Below are 25,642 nucleotides of genomic sequence, written 5' to 3'. Positions count from 1 at the left end.
GTTGTATATAGCAATCATACTACCTTTCATAAGAAGAAGTGGAAAGATAAAATTCAATTGGGTTAATTGACGGACATAGCTTAGCTTGTATTGTACATAATCAAGATCTGTCAATGGAATAGATCAGATACAACAGTTGTACATAGATATGTAGACAAAATCAAATGCATTATGCAGTATATCGCTCATCGCCATGCCATGTCAAGCCAAGCCACCTATAAATGGAGACATCTCGTTAATGCATCTAGCCATGATGGGATGGTCTCTCTACGCATATACCTCAATACCGACTACTTCAGCTAACATCCTCTCTTTATCAGGTTGGGCTAATGGTCCAGGAGGCAATTGATTCTGATTTAACCAATTATACGATTCTTCGATCAACGTATCGGTCAGGGGTATACCTTGATCCGCAAGGAGTTTAATCAAGTTGGATACAGTTGAAATGGCCTGTCTACCTTCAGGTGGGATATCCTATTTCATAGCGATTCAGCGACCATCTACCGGATTAGGGGACATCACTCACATCGTTCTTATCGCTATATACACCTTCGGAATCAAACCCTTCTCCACCTTCCCTCTTGTCCTGCGAAGTTCCATTCGATACCCACACGTACCCGTTCAAACCTAATATCACATCTACACCTGTTGGTCCGCATGGTGGAGGAATGTGGTGGAAATGCGATTTGAGACGACGGATCAGTTGAGGTGGCACAGTGAGGAGTTGACCATTACGCAGCTGATGAGTGAGACCAGCGATAAGCCATTTTCCCTGGGACAGGTTGAATGACGGTACAAACTCACTTTACCATACTTCAATGATCTAGTATGTAACGACATTGCACCATCACCGAAGAAAGCTTGGACTTCAGCAACGAGTAGCTGAGCACATCACGATTAATTTATTAGCATCTATCCTCTCTAAGCATGTAAGATGGGAACGTGGTCGAGCATGCTAAGCTGATCAAGGGGATAAAGGATACAATCTACTCACATCTCCTTCAGCTAGAAATTCCCTCATTTTCAATGCATCACTCTCGATCTTTCTTCTTTGTACACCGCCAGGCAGGTTCACCGAAGATAACATCAATACAGCATCCTGTCGTCCATTCGCATCGACTCTCCATCTTTGTGGTCCCACTTCGACGATTCGTCCGATCACTAGATCTCCTACTTCCGGAACGTATCTGAGAGGATCGAAAATATTGATCAGTATGATCAGATAGCAGACAAGGTCCAGCCCCTTTGTCTGAAAGGTAGAGGAACTATCATTGATGATTGTATCCATATGACTCACTTTGATCGAACGGGTTTGACAGAAATCAACTTGTTGACCCTCTCTATCGTACCTGTGACACTGGAGATGACATTGGTCTCTTCGACATATGTACCGTGACCCCTGCAAATCACTCAAGGTGAGCTATTATAGATGATTCAAGATGATATGACTCACCTAATATACTCCTTGGAGCTGGTGATTATCTCTCCTGGGGTGACGATGTTCCTCCTACTTGGTCCAGCGCCGAACTCGTCCTCGTCCAAGTCCATAGCCTCTAACTCGGCTGGATGTCTTCTGTGAGTCGACGGTATATCATCTGAGAAGGACTGCGTGGAGCTAGGTGGTACTGTATTGATGGAGAACATGATGAGCTCGCTTGCTGTTAAGCCTAAGATGAGTACAGGATGATATGATGATCCAGGATTCAATGCATTTCATGTAGTGGACTCAGGGAGGGGGGAGATGAAAGTTGAGAGAAGCCACGGAGATGCCATCCATCTCCGCGGTCTCTCCACTCGTCTGTATTTGCCACCGAGAACACCATGTTGACGCTTGACACGTTCTCAACTCAACCCAAAACCTGTTATATTCAGTCTGCAGACCTTGAGTATATCGATAGGTACGACAGCCACGAGCTGCCTCTCAGGCTGATTTGATCCCTCGAGATGACCACAGAGCCAAAAGACCTGCTCCTCCTCGTCTGGGTACACGGGTAAGTCCGTCTTCGTTCCTACTTGTCTGTATTCTAGCTGATTCACATTCTGTCAGGTTCAAAGGAAATGACGTGACATTCGAGTCATTCCCAGAACGTGAGCTGCAATTTCATTCGTATCCAGCGGGATCTCTTCGAGCTGACCAGTGGGATACAATATAGGAATATCTCATCTACTCGCTACGACCCACCCTTCACTCAAAGTGGAAAGCCGTGTGTTTCCAGCCTACCAAACCCGAGGCGAACTGGTGAGCTATCGTGTCGGCTCGCGCCGAAAATAAGTAGCTGACAGATGTCATAGACCGCAGCGACATTGGCTTTCGTGGATTGGCTGACCGAACTAGTTGTTAACCTGGAAAACGATCATGGAGCAGGTGGAGGGGCTGGGAAGGCAAAGGTCGTCTTGATGGGTCATTCGTGAGCTAGATCTCATGCCTGCTGTCCTGGAAGCATCAGCTGACGATCATGGATATAGTATGGGCGGACTGTTGATAGCTGATGCTGCGAGGGATATCGCGAGTAATACGAGAGAAGGCGATATGATGTGGCCTAGAATAGTGGGGATCTTAGGTGAGCTCACCTTTGACCGATATCTCCTGCACCTAGCTAACGAGTATGTTTTTCAGCTTTCGATACTCCTGTGAGTACTTTTGTGCTATATGACCACCGACTTGTGCTAATATAGGATATAGTATCTCGGTTTGCATCCTGTAAGTGCATTGACGATGGTGGACTTTTGACAACAGCTAATCATCCCTTCGCTCTCTTCGGTAAATAGCATACATTTGTGAGTTTTTCGAGTCACGCTTTCCGCGAGAGGCAATAGCTTACACGAATATCGTTCCTCGACACAGAAACATCACCTTTCCCAAGCCGCATCTTATGTCGATCAAGCTCGTAATATAGCCTCTACCGTCGGCATGCTATCGCCTATGGCCCTAGGTTTGGGATTTGGCAAATTCGGGAAGAAGACAGAGACTGCTCCCGAAGCTGGCCCCTCGAATAGTCGGACACCCTCGAGCGGGAAGGGCAAGGAGAAAGAAACTGAAACTGCCGTTCTACCCAATGCCTCGTCTGCAAGCACCGAAACAACCACAACTACTGGCTGCTTCTGGTCAAGAATACCTTCGTTAGCAACTCCATCCACTACAACGATGTATGGTCTAGGCGCGGCCGCTCTCGGTGCTGTAGCTTTGGGAACAGCTTACTACAGGAGGGAGGATTTCATCACAGGGTGGAAATGGGGATATGATCACATGACGTTTGTGAAGAATCTATGGGATGATGAAGGCATGAAGAGTAGACTGGTGGCTATACATGAGCTATTAGTAGGCAGGAAAATAGTATTTCATAAGTGAGTTCCTCACCCCTATGCCCTCAATGCGTAAAGGAAGAAGGGACATATGATTGCTGACCAATCGAGTCGGACTACTAGCTATTACACCCATCTACCTCCCTGTCCACCGACTCAATTAGTCTCACGGACGTTCGCTATCCTCCCACCGATGACGCATCCATTGTATGAATACTTCGATACGGCTTCGAACACCATAGCGAAAGATGAAGTCTCAGCTCATATGGGGATGTTCAACCCAAAGACGAACGATGGGTTCTACGACCTAGGTCTAGAAGTAGTTAGAGTGATAGGTGAGAAAATCGAAGAGGAGGGGGTGGGTAGATCGGATGTCAAGGGCTTGGACGAAGTTCTATCGGAGTTGGATAATACCGAATCTCAAGCGAATGAGAAAGAGAATGGGAAGTGGGGAGTGGAAAAGGATGAATTAGGGCATGAAGTGTGGGTTGAGAAGTAGGCCTGACGCCAATGAGTCGTTGAAGGCGTTTATCTTGATACTGGCGTGTTCTCTTTTTTGCATGAAGGTTGTTGTATTTTGATCATGTCAAGAATTTATATCACCTTTCATCCGCTCGAAGAATATCTTGCGGAGGAGAAAAAGGTTATTCCAGACTCGTACTTTGGACCAAATCCTCACACAACGGTTCATCCTGCTCAAAAGGAATTTGCTTCAGCCTCCGAACCATCGCTTTGATCATGCGATGATCCTTTCTCAGGCGTCTGCAAAACGTTCTTCGGAGGTTGGACTCTTAATTCAGCAAATTGAGTGCAAATTCAAACCTTACTGAGTTTGTTGTGCAAGGAACAAATGAGATTTCAAATACGCTATACCATAGGTACTAGTCATTCAACTCACACGAAGATTGCTTCATCGTGCTGAAATTCTGGGTGGTCACCGTAAAGGGTATTTGAGTACTGGAGACATGGCAGACCAAATTGGAGATATTGGCCGCAGCGCTCTTATCTACGCGGGTGAGTCGGTATCCCTTGAGTACTGCAGAATATTGTAAGACATTCGGCCAACACATAAGTCGATCTTGCTGAGTTCGCGCCCCGTCTCGTGTCATTGCATGGCAACAGACACCCTGTTCACGCTTGAAGACCATTGCGAACGATGTATTGACACTGCTTTTCTGGGAGTCGAACTACTGAGCCAATCTACACGTGATCCCGAAAATTTGCAACTTTCTGAAGAAGCTACAGCTGTGTGTCGGAGCTACGATAGATATCGTTATTCCCTCTTAGGATTTCGTGAATACCATCCGGGCAGAAGGATAATGAACGAGAATGAAGATGGGACTTCAATTGCATACTCTGGGAACTGCACAAAGTCAGACTCGGCGTCAGCTTTGAGAGAGCTAGAACAAAGATGGCAATGCGCAGAGAAAGATCTGGCTTATTGTAAAATCCAGAAATGGGATAAAGAATTCCAGAGAGCTTTGAAGGATTGTGTACAAAGTACAAATATAGCAAAGGCTTCTTTGCGAGGCAGTATAAGCACAGCCCACGTCAATGAGGACGATATGGAAGATATCGCACACCGTCAGGCAGTACATGATGATGATGATTCACTGGTCAATGGGGGCGAAGGAGGAGACAAATTGTTCGATGATGAGTTTAGATCTCTACTCGATGTAGATCTTCGAAGATTCATTGAAAGCGATACCGCGATAGGGCAAGATGAACAGAAAGACCTTCGCCGTCATATCTCGACGTACAACCACCCAAGTGTCAGAGTAAGCAGTCAAGCTAATGAGACATACTTATCCCTCGAAAAGGCTGAATCCTCCTACAGAAGATTAGAATCATTCCTAGGTCAGAAAGAACAGAACCTATTCGATCCTGATAATTGCACAAGGTACAACAAGGCTTTGGATCAGGATGTAGATTTGTGGGATGAGTGGATCTCACTGAGAAAAGACGTTTCGATGATCAGAGAATGCCACAAAGACATATCGAGCTCATGAGACGAACGAGAACAGTTTATGCGAGTGCGATGGCCACTCTACGTCTTGCATGGTCTTTGTTATACAGCAGTAATTTTTGGATTACAATGGCAATGCAGTATGCTATATACCCGGAGACCAAGGCATTCCGCTTCAAGGAGACCAACAACAAAAAGCTGTACGATAGTTTTGTAACAAAGGTTTTCTGCTTCGAAGGATGTGAGGATCAAAGGAGGTTCAATTCAAAAGGGTTTACTTCTCCTTACACTTTTATACCCTTGAAACAGGGCGGACTATTGAGTCTGGAGTGAGGACTCGATAAGTCATCTCAAGGCCTGCACACACGCACATACACATGAGTATATCTATGTCACTGACAGTTTCGATTTCCTGCAGAACGCCATTCCTAGCATATAAATTCACCTCCTCGCCATTAGGAATAGCCAAATGACTTCCGCACAGCTCACTCACGCGTCTTTGTAAGTGAGATCTAAATCTAAATGTCGGAAGTCTATATGCAGAATCCTGTCAAATTTACCGACATCACTACCACGTTAGCCCACTGTCATGCCTTTCGATTGGAGAGCATTACAACGCAGTCATCAAATTAGATGAAACAGCCAATGCATCACTCAGACAACAATCTGATGGAACATATCCAGATCTACATGCACACATCCAATGCGAGAAGTACGAAAGTGCCATACGAACATTGCGCGATCGTTGCAAATTACCCGAGATAGTCAATTGGAGCGAACGGCTCAAGGGGAGTCAACTCAGTTCTGGATCCCCCTGGGAGCTGCTTCCTGAAATGGAAGCGTTCGATACCTGGGACAGTAGATTACATAAAGTACAAGCTGAATATATGACATATGCTTTACCGAAATACGATTTCAGGTCAACATTCGAAAGTACTTTGACGGATTGTATACAATCTACTCGAAGTACAAAGACCAAATTGGATTCGTACAATTGGGTTGCGCAATCGGGCATTCTGATTCCAACGAACCAGATGGAAGAGGTCAAGAGTTCCGTGTTTGAGACCGAAGACAAGTATAGGAAATTCGAAGAAGTCAATGGTGGTAAATTGTTCGAAGAGGTTATGACGCCTACATCACCATGGACATTGGAACGTACAGAAAATCTGGATAAGAAGTGGAAAGAATGGTTGACACTTACGGGTGATGCACTGGCTATTGGAGAGGCGAAAAACTATTTCCTCAGACAGAGTATGATGATGAACGGACAGATGTTTTGAGAATACAGTGTCCCAGAATGTAAATACATGCGCGATGACCTCTTTCCGCTCAAATCCGGATTCCTCTAGTATCTGTATGTACACTTTAAAAAGCCTGCTTCCGTTTTTAAGATTTTACTATATGTATACATTTCGGTGCTCTTGATCGTTCACTTGATCCTTTATGGCCACTCAACTAGGGATTAGGACCAATCGAGAGGATCCCGGCCTTGAGATGACGGTGATGTCGCTCACAGAGGTTGCGGAGCGGTATGCATGGATCTGAAATGCACCCAAGAACTCGAGTCTAAACTTATTTGATCTATGGTGGATCGGTGGAAGAAGCCTCTGCGCCACTGAGACAGGAGCCACTTCGCTCCACGTGAAAACAACGTCTCCCCCAAAATGGAGATCCCGGATCGACAACGTCACAAACTACGAACTACCATGGGATGGTGTATTCGTGCTTGACGTCAGAGCTATCTATATACAGCATACTGTAATATGATCACTTCGTTACATCAATCAGAGAACACATGACCCTACCGGTACAGTTTGCCCTGGTGACAACCCAGAACGCACGGGGGATTTCACCGTGCATTGATGGTGCGAGTTGAGGTGATATAGCGTCATACCTCCGTACACCGTGTGCCTTGAGTTGTAAGATCGTCATCGCACTGTATGACACGTAGTAAACGTCATTCCCTTGGTCTAGAAAACACCTGACGAATGTACTCACCATCTCATAAGATATATATAGCCCATTCCCCTTCAAGTGCACTAACACATTCTCCTCTCCTCTCTAAGAAACAAGTAACACAACAATAACAATAATGTCGCACTTACAAAACCTCGAAGACAAGATCTCACACACTTTCACTTCGTAGGTTGATCTAGCCATCTGAACCTATCCTCAGAAATATCCGATATGGAATTTAAGCTGACTTTACACATATAATACATAGTGGTCAACCCGGTACCACCGGTCGTGAACCTTTTGAAGATGACAGAGGTGAAGGAAACCCATTCCACAGAGAACAATCTCACGGTAATCACCGATTGAAAGGTGCCAGCGGAACCGGACATCATGATATCGGTACGGGGAGTGATATGATCGGTCAATCATCGACTGGAACAGGAAACGAAAGAGATATCAACTCTGGTGAAGGTTTGAGATCCCATGAACAGAATCCTTCAAGAGTCGGTGAATCCGGATCCGGCACTGGTACTGGAACCGGTCTTTCTGGTACTGAATCCCACACCGGAACTGACTCCGGTCTTACTGGTACTGGATCACACACCGGCACTGGCTCTGGACTTACGGGTACTGGATCCCACCACCACTCTGGTGCCGGGGCCGGGGCAGCAGGTGCAGCAGGAGCTGGAATTGCTGGCGCAGAATATGAAGCCAACAAGCATTCTGGATCTCACGGATCTCATCCCACTGGAACTGGAACTGGAACTGGATCAGGATTGACCGGTACTTCAGGAGTAGGTACTCATGAGAACAGAGGTGTAGATTACCCAACTTCAGGATCTGGATTAGGATCCGGTGGAACTGCTGGAGGAGCCGGTATCACAGCTGGTACCCACGCCTTAGGTCAAGGTCAAGGACAAGGACACCACCATGGTACCGGATCTGATCTTACTACCCACCAACATGAATCTGGTTTGACCGGTTCTCACGCTGGTACCACAGGTGCAGCTGGAACTTTGGAGAATGCCGCTAGAAGAGAGACAGGTTCTCACACTGTAAGTCATACTTCTATCATAAGTTGATATCATGAATTGATGTGCATGCGATGCCAGCAGGGTGGTGCTACCGACCGAGTCGGTAACGTTGGACAAGACTCGGCCCTCTACGAACGAACCGGTGCTGGTGGACCTGTTACCTCCGGTGCAGCAGGTACCGACCGCTTCGATTCAGACAGACATCACGGTTCGGGTGTCACTGGTTCGAACGTGCCCACTGGATCTGAAGGTACCGGTGAACATGGTGACGAGAATCTATCTAGAACCAGCGGTGCCGGTGGAGTCGTGAGTGTAGCTCTGATTGCCTTTCCCAGCCTTCGCATGTTGATTTCTAAATTGATCGTTGTAGCTCGGTACATCCGACAAAGACTTTGTAGGACGAGACCGAAAGGCCGGCGCTGGTGGAGTCCTTGGTGCCTACGCAGATGAGACTGGTCCATTCAAAGGTAACACCTCTGGACCAGGGGGTAACACCGCTCTCACCGGCAGGGAAGGTACTAACCCATCAGAGGACAACCCAGTCGCCAGAGCCAAATCAGCAGGTCAAGAGATCGGTTCCAAACCTGAAGGAACCTCTTCTCACCCCGGAGTAGCTCACGGAGTCACCAACCAACTAGAAGGTAAAGAAGGTCAAGAAGGTACTTCCGTAGCTCAAGAACACGGAGAGAAGAAAGGTCTGTTGCAAAAGATCAAAGAAGCCATCTAATCTAGTCTGTCGAGCTCAGTTTGAAAGGTTGGGAAGTAGTCAGAAGAATTGAATAAGATCAAATATGTAGCTAATATACACGTATCTTGAATGAATGTATCTGAAGTCTCACAATTGTTGCTCCCCTTCGACGGGTTGAAGTGACATTCTCGGCAAAATCATGTACGCTGAACCACGTAACTTGACGCCGTTGCGCGGGACAAACGGTCCGTTTAGCCGGAAAGGATGCAAATCTGGCTCATGGATTCAAGAGCAGTATCGAGGTATCGAGGCCCGTCATGCCCAGACGCATACTATATATACCCATGCATCAGCGTCTTGAATTCAACTAGATTATATATCTCCTTTCGCTTTCGAAGATAAGCCATCAGCTAAAGTAATAACATGCCCGTCACTTTGGATTACCACGGCAAGATCGTATTCATAACTGGAGGTGGAAGGGGGATAGGTCTAGCCATCACCACTGCATTTGCAAGGGGTGAGTACACGATTGCGACATACGTTTCCTGTCGGTTATACGAGCGACCAGTAGAGCTGAACAATGTTATCCATCTATATATAGCTGGAGCAACAATTATCATAACCTATACGTCCAAAGATCCCCAGGAGGTAGTCAAGAAGTTGACAGCAGAATACAAAGTTCCTGTTCATGTCTACCACTGTCCAGGTGAAGATACAACGAGAGTCAACGAGGTGATAGATCTGGCTAGTAAGGAAGTGGGAGAAGTGGATATCGTCGTACCTAATGCTGGTGAGTTATGCTGGAATATCCTCATTATCGTTATGTATCGTTGACATGGTGTGATGTAGGGGTCAGTTTATGGAGAGATTGCGTGGATATGACTGATTGTGAGTGTTTTTTCGACATATGATCACCATGTAACTCATATTGGTATGTACACTCTCTGCGTAGCCGAGCTTGACTGGATCATGAAAACCAACCTTTACGCTCCCATCACTTTATGTCGTGGATTCGTTCGACATTGGTTGGGTATGAGTACTGCCGTTCAATCTTCCGAGGACCCCGGTAAACCACCTGCAGGAGAGCGAATCAATCTGAACAAAAGGATATTATGCGTATCGAGTATATCGGGTATAGTCAATATGAATCCTCAGAGGCAGATGGCGTACAACGTCTCGAAAGCAGGATTGACAATGGCTTGCAAGGTGAGTACTGTGCTTCTTTCCTATACTGGAAACTCCCCAAAGCTACTTTACATTATACGAAATCCATGTATCTGATAACACTCAATACTGATTGCTTCCATTGGCTGTAGTCCCTCGCAGGTGAATGGGCGAAATACGGCGTAACGATCAATTCCATCTCACCCGGATACGTGGCGACGGATATGATTAAAGATCCACCCCCTGGAGAAGGTAGGGAATGGGCAGGTAAATGGAGGAAGGATACACCAGTGGACAGATTTGCGGATGCCAGTGAGATTGGTCAGATGGTAGTGTTGATGTGTTCAAGCGAGAGTTCAAGCTTCATGACTGGACACGATCTAGTCATTGATGGTGGTAAGTACCAAGTTTCCCTTCTTCGGAATATGAACGATGAATGATCATTAGTGCTGATATTCTCTCGGACAGGCTTTACGACTTACTAGTGATGGAAAAGTAGATAAGGTAGATTCATAGATTATCGGTAGACAACAAAGAGCGAAGACGTACCGTCCGCTCTCAATGCGCGATGGAAAGATGCCATCAAAGGTGTAAGTAAGGTGTGACATATATCAACTTGGCATTCACAGTCCATTGATAGAAATGTATAATTGAATTAACCCTTCTTACTCGTGATATCACTCTTCTCACTCTACTTCCCCTCAGCCAATGCTGAATTCCTCTTGCTTCCATTCCCACCAGTCCCATCAAAATTAACCGAGAAAGTTGATTTACCAAAACCCAGAGAAGAATAACTATCACCCCATGATACTCGTCTACTCTTACTGTTCGCACTCGCATTGTCAGCATGAGTATCCAACACTTCTCCAATTTGACTTCTGACAGATTGTCTAGCATGTTGTAAGCTGAATCCACTCTGTGCTGAATTCCTGACATTTAATAATCGTTTATTGTGTATCCCTCCTATACCCAGCCCTCCCAGACCCAAATCGCCATTGTCGGTGGAATTTCCCTCTTTATTTGCGGACGATCCAGGGATGACAACGATATCATCTTCATCCCCATCCCCGTCCGTGTTCATACCGATTGTCGTCTGAGGCACAATCTTAGCTTCTTTCTTCTGATGATCGAAACTCATTCGGATGTTAGGTAAAGGTATAGGAGATATTCTCCATGATTCAACCTTTTTAGGATCCCTTCGGAGAGTTTCGATTGAATCTCGGTGAGTGTCCAATTCAGGTCTGAATTGAAATGTTGATCTATATCCACCAGTCTCTCTTAGGGAAGGTACTTCCAGATGATGTTGATTATCAGATCTGTGATAAGCTTTTTCAACAGGTTTGATCGTTGTCGAAACTTGACTCTTTAACGAATCCCTTGCACCGTTGGAACTTTTAAGACTCTGAATGGAATTTCGAGCATCTTCCAAAGTCAATCCGCTCAATCCACTCTTGATCGAAAATCTATCCTTATCGTGCGGATTGTGAGTTTTAGTAGATTTGGTATCGAATCCTAGATTCAAATCTGGAAGAGGTATGGGTGATATCCTCCAAGATTCAATTCGCTTATGATCCCTTCTCACAGATTCTAAATCATCATCCTTCTTCCAGCTCTTGACTGAGTTCCTGGCACTTTCTAAAGTAGGCAGTAACGTACTGGTCTTCTTGCCACTACTACCTACAGGATTGGAAAATGAAAACCCAAATCCACCTCCTGCTGTAGCCGCGGAAGTGGAAGTATTACTTTTGCCTGAATTTCTAACACTATCAAAATGGAATTTCAAGTCTGGTAAGGGTAATGAAGAGATTCGCCATGGTTCGGAAGTATGTTTATTACTTTTGGTCGGACTGGGATCATCTTCAAGTGGAATTTCATCTTCATCTCGTTCTTTGGTTGTTCCAGGGGAGAAGGGGGAGAAGGGAGTTTTGGTAGTATTGGTAAGTGATTCGATAGGAGTCAAATCATGTCGATCTTCTTCATCTTCTTCCCCTTCTCTGTTTCCTTCTGAGGAGAGGAATTTGTGAATTGGAATTTCGAAACCATCTGGATCGTTTTGTCCCTTCTTATGTCCCCTATATCGATGAACCGAGATGAACAATAATGCTAACCAACATAGTACCAGGATTATATGGAAAAAGGATAAAATGGCCAAAGCGAGTTTCTCTTGACATCTAAATGGTTTAGTAGAATATCCGAAGTATCCCGGTTCGGCTTTGATCGAAGTGCATATTTCTTCTTTGGTTGATAAGGCTGATAAAATACCTAATACTGGAGTATAAAATTACCCCAAAACCCAAGATCAGTCAGTATCAAAACTTCAAATCCATAAACAAATGGAAAACAACGGTTGACAATTGGTTGCCAACAATTGACAGGAACTTATAACACTGATCTGATATGACTTACCGAGAATCAATAACCCTTGTACCAACAGGTATCCCACTTCTTTGCCTACCGTCAAAAATTCCAATGAAGGATTCCAACGTGCGATATATATACTTGCTGGAATATACAGATAGGTTAAGATGGATGACATGACGGAAGGAACGAATAGACGAGTGGTGTATATTATCCCTCCGAGAGTCAGGAGGATGACACTGAATATACCATGTATGGCCTGGCAGCAAGGTCAAAATCGATCAATACGATGATAATTTAACGTATCCTGTGACGTTTGACTACACTAAACTCACCAAGAAGACGTAGCGCAAGACAGTTCTGGAGGGATGAAACGATATTATCGACATTGTATATATCAAGGACTGAGATCGAAAGACGGATGTATGTTGGATCGAACAAGTTTGATGAGATGTTCAGATAGAGTGATGGTGGTGGTGGTGTTTGGGGAAGAAGGAGATTACCATAAAGGCAAATGATGAACAGGTAAAGTGAGATGCTCAGAATCACTATGCATGATGATCTGATTGATGTCTGTACACTATACGATGTAGTTGAATGGTATACGAAAACTCGATATACTGTATCACTTGCTTTGTCCTCTTCAAATCGATAATAGGTCGGTCCGGAGCAATTATTGATCATCACTTACCCCTATCAAAGAAGCTACAGTGATTAACTTTGTAGTCCTTACCAGTTATCTATTTCATCATTCCCATCTAGCTTAATCATTCCCTGTGAAGAGAAGAGAAGCGTATAATCTTGTCTCGAATCTACGTTTGATCCCTTATTCACATACGGTAGATTAGATGACATCCCTCCAAAGGCATACCCATGGGAATATACTGTAAGTAGTCCTGCAGCAACTCCTTTGTCCTAACTAGATACCGCTTTGACAGTCTCCTCCGTGCGGGGAGATCGTTATCGGTTTTCCCGCGTATTTCCTCGAGCATATTACAGTACTAACAAGTGTTCAGTGTTGAGATGCTAAGCTCAACCACGTCCTTTGACAGAACTTAATCTCAGTCACCCTTCTCGAAGTACGGTTTGCAGATAGTCATGACTATGACCTAGTAATTAGAACACCATAAGATCTCAACGTGTCACCAAGTAAAAGTGAAACTTAGTACCAAGTACCCCACTGCAACATCCGAGTACAATAGTAGATGCATTTCGTTGAAGATTCATCCATTTCCGTTGAGAGGACAGCTACACCCATACAAGGAGAATGACCACCTCAGATAGATCTTTAAATCCCATTGTGACCATTTATGAGTTATCCCGGTTCAACAATGAAACATCCTATATTCCTTCTTCTTCTTTCAGGTCGTTGTCGTTTACTTAAACGATATTGTCAGGCCTCTCATATTCACCCGTTTTGAACTCCGACCCAAGAGCGATGTTTTCAAGTAACTGTGAACCGACAACTGCAAATCTAGTTTTCTTGACCTATACAGACGATGAGAAGAGAAAGACAAAGGAAACCCAAAGATCAATACGATGTCACTTGACACAGACCATATTCTGAATGTAAAGAGACTCACTAGTGTGTTCAAAGCATTGTTCAGCCCAAGTCTCATTCCCTTCAGATCGCTCAGTACTTTTCGATTTTCTTCATCCGCCGATCCATGTTCTGAGGGTTGGCTCGAAGAGAATCTTTCGATGTATTTGATTGTTAATCTACATAGATGGAAGAGCAATAAAGCTGAAAATAACCCTAATCCTTCTATTCATGTATTCGTCCAAGGAGTCAGCGTTTATGATATATTTTTATCTTATGTTCGCTGAGACGAAATGGAAAGAACTCACCAAGTTCAGCATTACCTGCATTCTGCATGATCTTGACTACATCCAAAACATTCCCAATAGCTTCAATCGACTTGAGAAAGTGGTTCTTCTCTGTACCTTTGGGAGCGTCAACCTCTTCTCTGGCGTGCAAGAAAGCCAGCGTACTGATACGTTCGGAAATCAGTACATGAGTATGACTCATTCATATATGTAAGGTAGCATATCAGACTGTCAACGAAAACACCACTCACGCATAAAGAGTAATCCAAACTTGATTTTTCGAACCTCCATTAGTACATGTAACAGGTGATACAGTCTGTTCGACCGAACCATAAGTTGATATGTACCGTTTGGTAATGCTGATCAAAAGGGAAGTACGATCCGGGGTGGATACACTGGGAGGAGTATCGAACAATCTATAATTGGGGAAAAATCAATTGACATACGCTCGACTCTGATCATCTCCAACTTTTTATCCAAAATCCACTACTCACCTTTGGGCGTGGAATACCAACGTAAGAGCCTTGACCGAAGCTGCCTCTAGAGAATCTTGCGAAGCATCTTCAGGGATGGAAGGGTTGATGAAATCCAGTATCGTTCGGTTGTCGAGCAACGATCCATCCTAAATCGCAATTTACTTAGCTAAGAACTCAGAATCGATAATAAACGATCCACATACAGTGCCATATTCGGCTTTTGGCCAAGGTGTTGTGATTTCTTCGTCACTGATTGCTAAAGATACGGAAAAAAGGCTTCGATCAGTCATGCGTTACAGGGCAACCATAACGATGGTCATAAGCGTGATTATCCACTCACACGATGGCCATCTCCAGCCTGCTGACGATCAAAGTAGTCAGCATGAGACCCTTGGTTGTCGAAGAAATGCAGAATAACCCACGGAAAGATCCGCCTCTATCCACCATATAAGCAAACCAGCTAAGATGCAGATAGAACGCAGGTCAGCTGACATCCTTCATCCCCCGTGCAGGATGTACTGACAAAAGATTAATTCTTTCGCCTAATTCCGCCCCATCCTTCGGAGGTGGAATCGAAACGGGTTTACTAAACGCGAACCTAAACTTCCTTTCTCTTTCCAACCTTGCTTCCCTTTCCCGGGTCATTTGCTGATGTGAGGTGTATCGTTCACCTACATAACCTAGTTTATCCAAGCCTGCTGAACGTATCCATCCAATAGCCAGAGAAGATTCCATCCAACCTTCGAAATATTTCGATTCGGTGTAATACCAGAATGCCCTCAGTACACACGCCGTGGCCAGGTCAATAACACGAGGATCGGAATTGGTAATGGCCAGATTGATAAGGTTCTTCCCGTGCGTTTGAATCAGGGTTGGCAAGGTAGGCGAATGGAGCGTCTTGGAAGGTGATAATGGTAAGAGATACGGTATCAGGGCGAGTAGTAGGGAAGGATGAATAGGTCGATCACCTTTGTCGGATAGTCGACGTAAGAGGGCAGTCGGGGAGAGTGCTGCGTGAATATCAGGTATGGATGGTGGTGTGACATAGAGGTGTATCCTATGCATTTTGAACATCGCTTGGGTCAGCTTGCATGGTGCCATGATAGCTGTTACAAGTGATTGTCACTTACAAGTGAGATACGATCTTGCCACCGATACTCTTTCCTTCACCATCATCATGACTACGTCCACTGGTGATTGCCTTTATGATCTCACCGACTATGATCTCAGGAGACAGACCTTCCCAAGCATCAAATTCAACATTCGCATCTCCCGCAGCGGCGTCCGCTAAAGTCATCAAATCAGGTTCATCAATTTCGAATGTCGACAGGCTTGGGAAAGTATCGATGGACAATCCTCCTTCTCCTTCGATAGTCGTTTCTACCGTATTTGTGATTGGATGTGGAGTCGAGGGTGGTAGGTTAGGATGATCTAACCTTTTTTCCAACTCTTGCAATCTATCTTCCAATACTCTGATCTTACTTCTCTGTTTCTTCTGAGAGTATACACATTCTTTATTGATCTTCTTGCAATTCGAACATGAAGGCACCTCTGCTGAACATTTCAACTTTCGTTTCTTACAATATTCACATGCTCCTCCTCTCGCTAGCATGTTGGCTCGGGAAGTAGCTTTGCGTTTCGCTGGGACGGAAGTGCCCGCACCTTCGACGGAACCTATACCTGTATCGTCATCTTGCGGTTGCAAGGAAGGATCAATATCGAGTGGTTCATCGTTGTTATCGGTACCGGTCGGTGGTGTAGGTACAGGAAGTGTCTCTACGACATTGGGCACTTCATGAGAAGCTAGCGTAGGCGTGTATTCATCAGTCCCCGGGGGATTTCCCTGCGATTTCTCATCTTGTTGAGATTGACCAACGACGTCGCCAAACAGATGAGTGAGAGCAGCCTCGGTATCGTTGACACCTACTCTGGATGGGTCCAACTGAGCAAGGAACGACGGATCATGTGGGAATGCATGAGCGTGTTGGCCTGCCTCTGTTGAAGGAGGCGGGGGAGAAGGCTCTCTCATGGGTCCGAGGACGGAATCGTATTTTGGATTGTAAGGTCGAGCCATGTCTGCGGTGGTTGTTGTTGTTGTGGTGGTGGTAGTGGTGGTGATGGTGATTGACGGAGGAAGAGTGTGCAACTCCGAAGACGATGATGGATGAGAACAGGAGGTCAGTGCGAATGTCCGTGTGTGAGTAGGTTTATGTTTATGTCCATTGGGATGTGGTAGGGTGGTACCGTGGGAAAGTGGAAGCACAAGCAAGTGCCGTAGCCGATCTAAGCGGTTCCTTGTTCCCCCCAAAAGTTGGATGACATCAATCTCAACCTGTTATCGCGAATCCTAATCCTCCCAGAAAGTTGACAACAGAGTACCCCATCCCCATACCCTGTGTGAATCGCCTGGGTATCCCTTCATATCTTGATCAGCTTTGCTATACATTTCGCCCATCATCACGTCTCTACTCGTCAACTCTCTCAGAGCATACCGCTCGACCACACCTTCATTCATCTCTCTCGGATCCACTTCCCTCCACAGGACATCATCGTTCCGTCGGTTCAGTACATCATCATTCATAATGGGGAAAGAACGAGTAGCTATCATCGGTTCTGGCAACTGGTAGGTTATCTCAGCTAGATCGATGGGTGTTGCACTCGAGATTGGACATTGTAGCTGATGCACCATGGGAATAGGGGATCAGCCATCGCCAAACTTGCTGGAAATAATGTGAAGAAGCATTCGGATGCGTTTGATGATTCCAGAGTACCCATGTGGGTGTTCGAAGAAGATGTGAGTATTTATCGATCTACATCTCCCATCACTTCGGAGCACTTGCCAAATCAGAGCTGGACATTCGCGTTGATCTACCCCCCTTTGCCCTTGTGCAGTACGAAGGTCGTAAACTCACCGAGATCATCAATACCGACCATGAGAATAAGAAGTATTTACCGGATGTCAGATTATCTGAGAACATAGTGGCTGTTCCGGATCTCCTGGAGGCAGTCAAAGGTGCTACGGCATTGGTGTTCGTCATGCCTCATCAGTGTGAGTCGCAGCGTTCTTGCTAGCTCCCTTCCTCCCGGTTCTCCCGTTTGGTCATGATGTATTTGCTCACGCTGTCCTCTGCTTGTAGTCCTCAACAAATGCTTGGATCAATTGGAAGGCAAAGTGGAAAAGAATGCCAAGGCTATCTCACTCATCAAGGTGAGTCTTCGACATCGATCGACCTGCGTGGGGGATGACGAAAAGTTCCTGTTTTTCTTCAATTTCGCTCTACCAATCTTCGCGAAAACACCCTTCTTGCTCTCCTCATCTCTTCTTCCTTCGCTTTCTTTGTCTTCTAATACATGCGACCGCAATTGCACTCCCGAGAAATATCAATCTCCCAGCCACTAATCTTCACCTCATCACAGGGAGTAGGAGTAGAGGGCTCTGACATTCACGTATTCGCCGACGTCATTCAAGATCGATTGGGTATCTCCACTTCTGCTCTGAGTGGTGCCAACATCGCGAACGAGGTTGCTATCGATAGATTCTCCGAGACTACGGTTGGTTATAGGACTGAAGAGGAAGGTCAGATGTGGCAGAAGCTTTTCCGTGAGTAAGACGTACAATCTGCAATGCCTCGGTAGAAACGGAGGAAGCTGATCTCGTTCTGGTCCCGCTGCTCAAGAAACACCTCATTTCAAAGTTCAGCTTATCGATGATGTGGGTGGCAGACTGCTGTTCATGATATTATTGCTCTCCTGCTCACGAAATTTTTACAGGTCGCTGGTGTCTCGCTGTGTGGTGCGCTCAAGAACATAGTAGCGGTAGCTGCTGGTTTTATCGATGGGTTGGAATATGGAAACAACTCGAAGGGTAAGTCTACCTATGAGTCTAGACGGACTAGCTGACTGGAGCCTCTCGGTAGCCGCTATCATGAGAATTGGTTTGCTCGAGATGAAACACTTCTGCCAAGAGTTCTTTGACGACGTCAAAGAGGAATCGTTCTTACAAGAAAGTGCAGGTGTAGCAGATGTGATCACCTCTTGTAAGCTGCATAAATCTCGATGATATCGTTGGCGGATTGACGCCTGTGATTACGATAGGTCTGGGCGGTAGGAATAGAAAATGTGCTGAAGCGTTCGTCAAGCAGAAGAAGGTATGTGCTTGGGGACTTTCAGATTGAATTGCGGTAAACCTGATATCTGAGGTGGATTAGCCTTTCGACGAGCTCGAGAGGGATATGTTGAACGGTCAGAGTGAGTTGTTCAACGCCTTGAATCAGAAAAGCGATCGATGAACTGACTGATGACGCAACATAGAATTGCAAGGTATCCATACTGTACGTAACGATTTGGCAGACGACTGAGTATCAGACTAATGCTCTTTCGCGCCTTTCCAGGCCAAAGACGTCCACATCTTCCTCAAAGCTCGAGATAGACTGGGTGCATATCCCTTGTTCGACAAGGTGTACCATATCTCATGGGAGGGTTTGCCTGTTGAGAAGCTGACAGAAGGGCTTTAGATGTACCCAGCTGAGGGCGTTCCAAGAGGAGTAGATCCTGTCGGTTCTGGAGGAGATGCTCGAGAGAGAGAAAAGGACGATGCTAGGATACGATTATTCACAGTTCCTTATGAGATACTCTGCATTATAGATACAACATGAACATGGTTCATTGCGCTGCGTGTTCATGGCTCTGGTTATCGGACTTATATCGACGTTGATGTTCTACACACGCAAGATGGCTTGATCAAGCCGATGCGGAGATCAAGGGTGTTCTAGCCGTAGAGGTATCACTATCACCAGGGCTACTATTTGTACTACTATCGGTACAATAAGTTTTATTGAGGTTATCCAGATAATTTCCACTTGACTCTATCCCATTCCAACTCCTCTTGCTTCTCAGTTGATCTTCCTTGTCCACTTTCATCCCATGTTTTCCATACCCATATTTCGACCTCAATGACTGATCCATGATCCACCATTGTTTGTCATCCACCGTATCCGTACTGTTACTGTCCGATACGAACCGGTCGATCTGATCGATCCTCGACTTATCGGAACGTCCTGCTGTCCGCGTTGCATCTGATATCGGTCGACGATGTATACCCGGTACTGATGTAGTTGACTTGCCAAGGGGTGTACGATCATCACCTTTGTGTGAATATTTCCAATTATGTAATGCTGCTTTACTCTTCAGATCTTGGAAATGTTTCCAAGACTTTATCTTACTTTGATCCCCACCTAACGAATCTAGATCATGCGATGTTCTGGTCTGGACGGAGCTGAGTGTCTTGGCGAGCCGGGAAGGTAATTTGATTTTCTGGCTCTGGTCGGTCTGACTGATAAGTTCGTACATCTTTTTAACCTTGGGATGATTTGGGGGTAGACCTTTATATAGGAATGATTGTATTTCTGAAGAGTTTCCAGGTCTATTTGGATCGGTGTAGCAGCTCAGTAATTCCGGCAGATTGTACCGCGTCAACTCAATTTCGAACAGATCCGATTTATCTATTGAATCTGGGAGGCTGTTATTCCTTGAGATTCCGTATCAGTCGGAGAATATGATACAGTAAATCGTATTCTTACACCATGTACAAGGGGTTGCAGTCAGTTGATAGTAGATTCCGCAAGTTTAATCAAGTCGAAAGTAGAGTGATGCATACACATCAGCGGCGTTCTACCTAAGATATCATACAAAAGTGAAGGATATCGCTCACGAAGACGAAGCAGAAGGACCTCCTGATGAATCTGAAGAACCCCCACTCTGACTCCCACTGCCACTTTCACCCCATTCTTTCATACTCTTACCTGATTGCTCTTCCCATTTCGCCAACATCTTACCCATCTTACCCATCCTTTCCTTTTGCCAACTCTTCATACCTTCCTTATCTTCGCTCTCCTTGAATTTCGAAAGTACTTCCGAACTCTGTCTGGTAGCTTCGTTCAACTTTGTAGCGATCGACTCGGACCCGAAAGAAATCGGGATCTGTTCACCTTTCAAAGTCCTTTTCACCGCTTCTTGAATTCTAGCATCCTTAGCTAGCTCAGAATAATTCTCCAGGAACGTATCTAAGTTAAGTATACTCAAGGATGTTTTGGTTTTATCGCCTTCCCCATCGCCACTTCCTCGACTTGACTGATCAGTCATTCCAGATGAGGAACCACCAAGTTTCCCTTTTGCCTTTAAATCCTTCTCCATACTTTCCAACTCACTCTGCCATTGTTCGTCAGTGATCCCAGACGACTTATACCAATCCCTCGTGAGTTTATCAATCCCTCTCATTTTCTCTCTTTGCCACTCCCTGACCCCATCTTTACCTTGATCTTTCGATATACCGGAAGCGACCTTGTTTTCATAATGTGATCCATCCGATAACCGTTCGCTGTCTTCATAAGAAAGCTCAACACTGGCTTCTTGTCCAAGTAAGAATCCCTGTATTTTTTCTCTATAAGATCTATCCGACGAAAGATCTTTATGTCTTTTCAGGAATTTATCCATATTCATCAAATTCAATTGAGTTTTAACAGGTTGATCAAACACCTTTTCACCCCTCAACCAATTTTCCACTAACGATTTGTTGGTTGATATTTCTTTTCTTGAAACTTCATCAGCTCTCATGATATGTTTGGTATCTTTACTCTTTTGATATTGCCTTATACAACTTTTGATCATAGCTTCAGTCTCCGATCTGGTATCGTGATAAATCTTTGACTCTACACTTGGTAAATCAACTTGAAACGAAGGAGTTTTCAAGATAGGTTCCTTAGAGTCCAAATCGATAGATATAGCTTGAGAAACTTGGTCACGGATAGTGGGATCTTTCCATGAATCTGGATTGTTCTTGGTCAGATTCCTCAGGTATCTTTCGATGTTGAATACATTAATTTTGGTAGATATACTGGCTCCCTGACCGTATCGCTCTTCATACCCATCTCCTGATACTCTGTTGTTCCTGTTGGTATTGGCGATGCAGTCGTCGTCTGGATGACCCGATGTGACACTGACACTGTGAGGTCGAATGTAGGACTCATTGTAGCCAGAAGTCGGATTAGGACCAAAAGAGGTATGGCTCAAGGGGGAAGTGAAAACGGTGCAAGGAGCAGGTTGCCACCCTGCTTCATGGGTCGGACGAAGAGCGGCGACTGACATCGTGGAGTGAACACCTTCCTAATGCCTGTCGCAGTTATTGGAGGGTTGTGAAAGGATAATACTGTACGCAATGTGTTGTTTGAAGCGATATATTGGTGTATGAGGAATTATTGGAATGCTGGAATCATGGAAGAAAAGGAAAGACTGAACAGCTAGAATTGTGGTTCAGCTTATATATCATGTATATCATCTTTTCACGAGTAGTTATCATATACTCAGTACACAGCAACGAACCATCCTTTCATGCTAGAATATGACATGTCTGAAGCTCCAGAATCAATGCTCAAAGGATACGAACTGCCGCACCGACTGACAAATACTCAAATCAATCCTAAAGAAACGAAATTGCTTCATATCATTATTGCATTCTGATTTCTGTTTTCCGGATGGCTTCTGTCATTGTCAGTCATCAAGAGTCGTAGTATCGTATCAATCACTATTTATACAAACATGAGGTGTGACCATAAACCGTACATCATGAAGCTTGGAAGGTAGGTAGTCGGACCGCCCATGGTCAGATCAGTCATATATATAGATATATATCCTAATCGATCCAATCATGGTCGAAGGAGATCCTCGAGATAACTTAGGTTTAAGTGATATGAAATGCACTTGTGAATCGCCGACTACACCACTGGACGATGTTTCCTTTTTTTTTTGGTGAGGTAATGCAAATCTCATCAAAGCATCGTATAACGTATAAACGTATATACCACTAGTCCTCCGCTACCCTAGAAATACAAGACCATGTCTCAGTCCCGATCCTGATAACGAACTAAACTTAGTATTGACCTTCAGCGGCGGGTTGAGCCTCTTGAGGTTGTTGTTGTTGAGCGGGAGGGGGGATAGCTTGAACTTGGGGTTCTTTGTGTTCTGATCGGATCTCAATGGCACCTTCGGGTTTGGGTCTAAAAGTACACGAGTATCAGCCTGCCCAAGTGATGGTGACAAAGGATGTGGAAATGGAGGAATGTGATTACTCACTCAACCATGTTGATGACATCAGGCAAGTTCTTGGAAGGACCTTGTCTACCCTCTGGATCGAAGGGTTTCATGATCTTAACCTTGATACCCAACACACCTTGTCTAAGGAGAACGTGTCGGACAGCGTAATCGATGTAGTCGGCAGCGGGTTGACCAGAGTGAACCATGAATCCATCGGTGAATTTCATAGACTTGGCTCGGGCAGCTCTGAGTTTACCAGATACAACGACTTCACAACCCTTGGCACCGGATTCCATGACGAATCGGAGGACACCGTAACAGGCTCTGTCGTGGGGAACATCAATCGTCAGCGTATTGTTCTCTCGTGGTAAATCTTATAGACGAGAATGGATAAAGTGGTAGCTGATTATGGCAAATGCGGACCACACCCGTAGGATGCTTTGTCGGCGATGTGCGTGATACCGCACAGATCTTTGCTCTTCGAAAGAGATCCAAAAAACTCACCTTCGCATGGCAAGACCACCGAGTAACTTGTATCTGAGAGACTCAGCTTGAGCGACAGCTGATAGACCTCTGAATTGAACCTTCTCGGCGTAGAGTTCCAAAGAGTTTTCGGGGAACTTGAATCTCTTCTCAACCAAGGCTTTCAATTCTCTGATTCTTCTACCTTTCTCACCGAGAACATCTTGAGTGTGTGTGGCTCGGATGATGATTTCAGTTCGGGCGTGGGTAACTCGTACTTCACATCCTGAGTATCCCTCTTCAGCGAGTTCTCGAGTGCTAAATGGTTGTAATGAAGATCGATCGGAGCGTAGTGGTAAAGGATAAGGAAATGATAACATCAGCATTTATACTCTTTATGTCGTTTCCTTATATCCTTATATAATCTTGTTATCCCTCCTTGCGTGCTCTATATCCTGTGATTTCTTTCCCACATCCACGAACCACCCTTAAACACCTCTTCGATCAGAGAAACACACACTCACAAGAACTCGTTGAGCTCAGCTTGGAACACACCGTCAGCGACGAACTTTCTCTTCTTTGAGATTTGTTGGGAGGTGGCCATTTTGGTTGATTTTTGAGGGATAAGGAGAGAACCTTGCAAATGTGTTTAATCGATATGTGATGAAATGAACGAACGGTATGGGGCAGCAGGCAAGCTAGCAAGCAGCGACGAGCAGCATACAGAGACGCAAAGGTGCTATACATCGAAAATGAAAATGTCGATTTGGTAGTTTCTCCTCGGAGTTTGAAGAATGAAAACGGAACTTTGTGAGTGGCAGATCTGCACCAAGGTGCATCGCTCAGTTCCATCATTATCAGCCACATTGAGATTGGCTTTATCAGGCTGACCGATCCAGTCGCGTGTTTTGCCTAGGGGGGTCACTGTCTCTGTTCAGTGCGTCGTTTATTGACAGCTGCATTGCATGTAAAATGTCATGCACCTTACCATCATCCCACAACTGATGTCACCGTGTCATAGCCAGGGATCTATATAGCCCACTATGAAGCTCACTTTCAGGTGGCCAGGCGGATCCAATCCCGTATTCTCGTCTTTCTTGGGGCTGTTAGATATCAAGCTGGGTATGTGCTCTGGTCACCTTTCATACCTCTCATATGTGTTCATGAGCTGACTGGCTGCATACGATATCAGGTGCTGAGATCGTACTTCTCTTCGGAGTAAGTTGAGAACGGATTAAATGGCTCACTTCTAAGCTCATTGTCCTCATCTTCATAGCTGGTCAATAAAGTCGCCGGTTTATACGGGTTAATAACCATCTTGGTCGGAGGATCGTTCGTTCAGCTGTTGTTCTATGCTTATTCGACGGCTACACTATTCGCATTCCTGTGGGGACTGAAAGTGGTCAAGTCTGTGAGTGGAGTTTCATATCGCTATACCAGCGCAGTCAAGTTCATTTCAATCAATCACTCATATCTTTGTTAATCCTGGGTGCGATGTAAATAGGAATCAGCCTCACCCACTCTTCTTTTATCTCACTTATACACCTTCGATCATATTATCCTCACGATATTCCATTATGTCTTCTACCTGAATTATTGGTATGTCATCCCGCATGATGGACGACGAACCGCAAACTCGCAAGCACAGCAGGATATCATCGAATTGGCATTATCGCGAGGTGAAATCTCCCAACCGTCCACCGATCAGGATAATGAGGGGCTAGACGAGCTCAGAGCAGCGCTGGCAGGGGAGATATGGGAGAGGGAAAAGGTCTTTGCGGGTTGGACGTTGGTCGTCGGATGGTTAATAAAGGTTAGTCAGAGTTTACCTCTTTACCATGTATGATACCTCATTCATGAGGGTTACACCTTCAATCATCAACCTCAAAGATATGGTATGGTGTCTTGTGATATATAAGCTGATGCATGTTTTGATCACATTCATAGATCTACTTCATAATACTCCTTTACTCCTACGCTGCTCATCTGAAATCATCAACCTATCATACATTACCACTTACCTTCCGAGGGAAAGCAACTACCATTGCTCACCCAACCACGCAGGAGGATGAGATCGAACTGGCCAGAGCGGAGGAAGCTGCAAGGGTATCGTCCGAAGAGACCACTAAGAATGGTACAGGAAACAAAGGGAAGGGAAAGGCGAAAGGGAAGAATAATAATGAGGAGGATGATTTCTCTTGGGATTGATAGATTTAGACCGGGATGTATACAGTATCTCCTATGCATATGACAACACGACTATCATCCTTGGTCTGAAGGCTAGCATCAAGTTATATGCAAGCTTGAGATGGCAAGGTGG

At 45.1% G+C, this 25,642-nt stretch overlaps 12 protein-coding genes across 12 annotated transcripts; 7 read left to right on the top strand and 5 right to left on the bottom strand.

Moving 5' to 3' along the window:
- Positions 1-267: 267 nt before the first annotated feature.
- Positions 268-1,644, bottom strand: I203_104353 (uncharacterized protein; the record flags this gene model as incomplete). Its single annotated transcript, XM_019144055.1, has 6 exons — positions 268-474; positions 527-739; positions 805-882; positions 995-1,187; positions 1,298-1,399; positions 1,454-1,644. The coding sequence occupies 6 exons, from the start codon at positions 1,642-1,644 to the stop codon at positions 268-270; spliced, it is 984 nt and encodes a 327-aa protein (XP_019007104.1).
- Positions 1,645-1,944: 300 nt separating this feature from the next.
- On the top strand, positions 1,945-3,802 carry I203_104352 (uncharacterized protein; the record flags this gene model as incomplete). Its single annotated transcript, XM_065517516.1, has 9 exons — positions 1,945-1,991; positions 2,048-2,088; positions 2,154-2,239; positions 2,293-2,408; positions 2,467-2,561; positions 2,618-2,631; positions 2,684-2,701; positions 2,846-3,345; positions 3,427-3,802. The coding sequence occupies 9 exons, from the start codon at positions 1,945-1,947 to the stop codon at positions 3,800-3,802; spliced, it is 1,293 nt and encodes a 430-aa protein (XP_065374334.1).
- Positions 3,803-4,622: 820 nt separating this feature from the next.
- On the top strand, positions 4,623-5,312 carry I203_104351 (uncharacterized protein; the record flags this gene model as incomplete). Its single annotated transcript, XM_019144057.1, has 1 exon — positions 4,623-5,312. The coding sequence occupies one exon, from the start codon at positions 4,623-4,625 to the stop codon at positions 5,310-5,312; it is 690 nt and encodes a 229-aa protein (XP_019007106.1).
- A 790-nt stretch (positions 5,313-6,102) lies between these two features.
- Positions 6,103-6,549, top strand: I203_104350 (uncharacterized protein; the record flags this gene model as incomplete). Its single annotated transcript, XM_019144058.1, has 1 exon — positions 6,103-6,549. The coding sequence occupies one exon, from the start codon at positions 6,103-6,105 to the stop codon at positions 6,547-6,549; it is 447 nt and encodes a 148-aa protein (XP_019007107.1).
- Positions 6,550-7,361: 812 nt separating this feature from the next.
- On the top strand, positions 7,362-8,986 carry I203_104349 (uncharacterized protein; the record flags this gene model as incomplete). Its single annotated transcript, XM_019144059.1, has 4 exons — positions 7,362-7,411; positions 7,494-8,280; positions 8,341-8,565; positions 8,630-8,986. The coding sequence occupies 4 exons, from the start codon at positions 7,362-7,364 to the stop codon at positions 8,984-8,986; spliced, it is 1,419 nt and encodes a 472-aa protein (XP_019007108.1).
- Positions 8,987-9,370: 384 nt separating this feature from the next.
- I203_104348 (uncharacterized protein) lies at positions 9,371-10,596 on the top strand (the record flags this gene model as incomplete). The annotated part of the gene is made up of 6 exons (XM_065517515.1): positions 9,371-9,464; positions 9,549-9,737; positions 9,797-9,835; positions 9,900-10,153; positions 10,264-10,507; positions 10,580-10,596. The coding sequence occupies 6 exons, from the start codon at positions 9,371-9,373 to the stop codon at positions 10,594-10,596; spliced, it is 837 nt and encodes a 278-aa protein (XP_065374333.1).
- Positions 10,597-10,802: 206 nt separating this feature from the next.
- I203_104347 (uncharacterized protein) lies at positions 10,803-12,858 on the bottom strand (the record flags this gene model as incomplete). The annotated part of the gene is made up of 3 exons (XM_019144061.1): positions 10,803-12,379; positions 12,518-12,728; positions 12,805-12,858. The coding sequence occupies 3 exons, from the start codon at positions 12,856-12,858 to the stop codon at positions 10,803-10,805; spliced, it is 1,842 nt and encodes a 613-aa protein (XP_019007110.1).
- Positions 12,859-13,849: 991 nt separating this feature from the next.
- I203_104346 (uncharacterized protein) lies at positions 13,850-16,846 on the bottom strand (the record flags this gene model as incomplete). Its single annotated transcript, XM_065517514.1, has 10 exons — positions 13,850-13,957; positions 14,053-14,234; positions 14,318-14,460; positions 14,548-14,712; positions 14,791-14,918; positions 14,976-15,028; positions 15,113-15,130; positions 15,195-15,232; positions 15,296-15,829; positions 15,903-16,846. The coding sequence occupies 10 exons, from the start codon at positions 16,844-16,846 to the stop codon at positions 13,850-13,852; spliced, it is 2,313 nt and encodes a 770-aa protein (XP_065374332.1).
- A 508-nt stretch (positions 16,847-17,354) lies between these two features.
- On the top strand, positions 17,355-19,286 carry I203_104345 (glycerol-3-phosphate dehydrogenase (NAD(+)); the record flags this gene model as incomplete). The annotated part of the gene is made up of 12 exons (XM_065517513.1): positions 17,355-17,395; positions 17,470-17,566; positions 17,665-17,821; positions 17,910-17,980; positions 18,190-18,373; positions 18,450-18,484; positions 18,544-18,637; positions 18,690-18,809; positions 18,868-18,920; positions 18,981-19,020; positions 19,084-19,103; positions 19,164-19,286. 12 exons carry the CDS (start codon positions 17,355-17,357, stop codon positions 19,284-19,286), a joined length of 1,035 nt encoding a protein of 344 aa, XP_065374331.1.
- A 226-nt stretch (positions 19,287-19,512) lies between these two features.
- On the bottom strand, positions 19,513-21,915 carry I203_104344 (uncharacterized protein; the record flags this gene model as incomplete). The annotated part of the gene is made up of 2 exons (XM_019144064.1): positions 19,513-20,290; positions 20,483-21,915. 2 exons carry the CDS (start codon positions 21,913-21,915, stop codon positions 19,513-19,515), a joined length of 2,211 nt encoding a protein of 736 aa, XP_019007113.1.
- Positions 21,916-22,696: 781 nt separating this feature from the next.
- On the bottom strand, positions 22,697-23,926 carry I203_104343 (40S ribosomal protein uS3; the record flags this gene model as incomplete). Its single annotated transcript, XM_019144065.1, has 4 exons — positions 22,697-22,823; positions 22,900-23,184; positions 23,365-23,640; positions 23,847-23,926. The coding sequence occupies 4 exons, from the start codon at positions 23,924-23,926 to the stop codon at positions 22,697-22,699; spliced, it is 768 nt and encodes a 255-aa protein (XP_019007114.1).
- A 439-nt stretch (positions 23,927-24,365) lies between these two features.
- I203_104342 (uncharacterized protein) lies at positions 24,366-25,530 on the top strand (the record flags this gene model as incomplete). Its single annotated transcript, XM_019144066.1, has 5 exons — positions 24,366-24,444; positions 24,515-24,540; positions 24,599-24,733; positions 24,827-25,135; positions 25,270-25,530. 5 exons carry the CDS (start codon positions 24,366-24,368, stop codon positions 25,528-25,530), a joined length of 810 nt encoding a protein of 269 aa, XP_019007115.1.
- Between the last annotated feature and the right edge of the window lie 112 nt (positions 25,531-25,642).

The sequence above is a fragment of the Kwoniella mangroviensis genome (assembly GCF_000507465.2).
Source record: "Kwoniella mangroviensis CBS 8507 chromosome 1 map unlocalized Ctg01, whole genome shotgun sequence".
In the NCBI taxonomy this organism is placed as follows: domain Eukaryota; kingdom Fungi; phylum Basidiomycota; class Tremellomycetes; order Tremellales; family Cryptococcaceae; genus Kwoniella; species Kwoniella mangrovensis.
The sequence above is the reverse complement of the archived record's forward strand: the minus strand, read 5'-3'. Positions and strand labels throughout refer to the sequence as shown.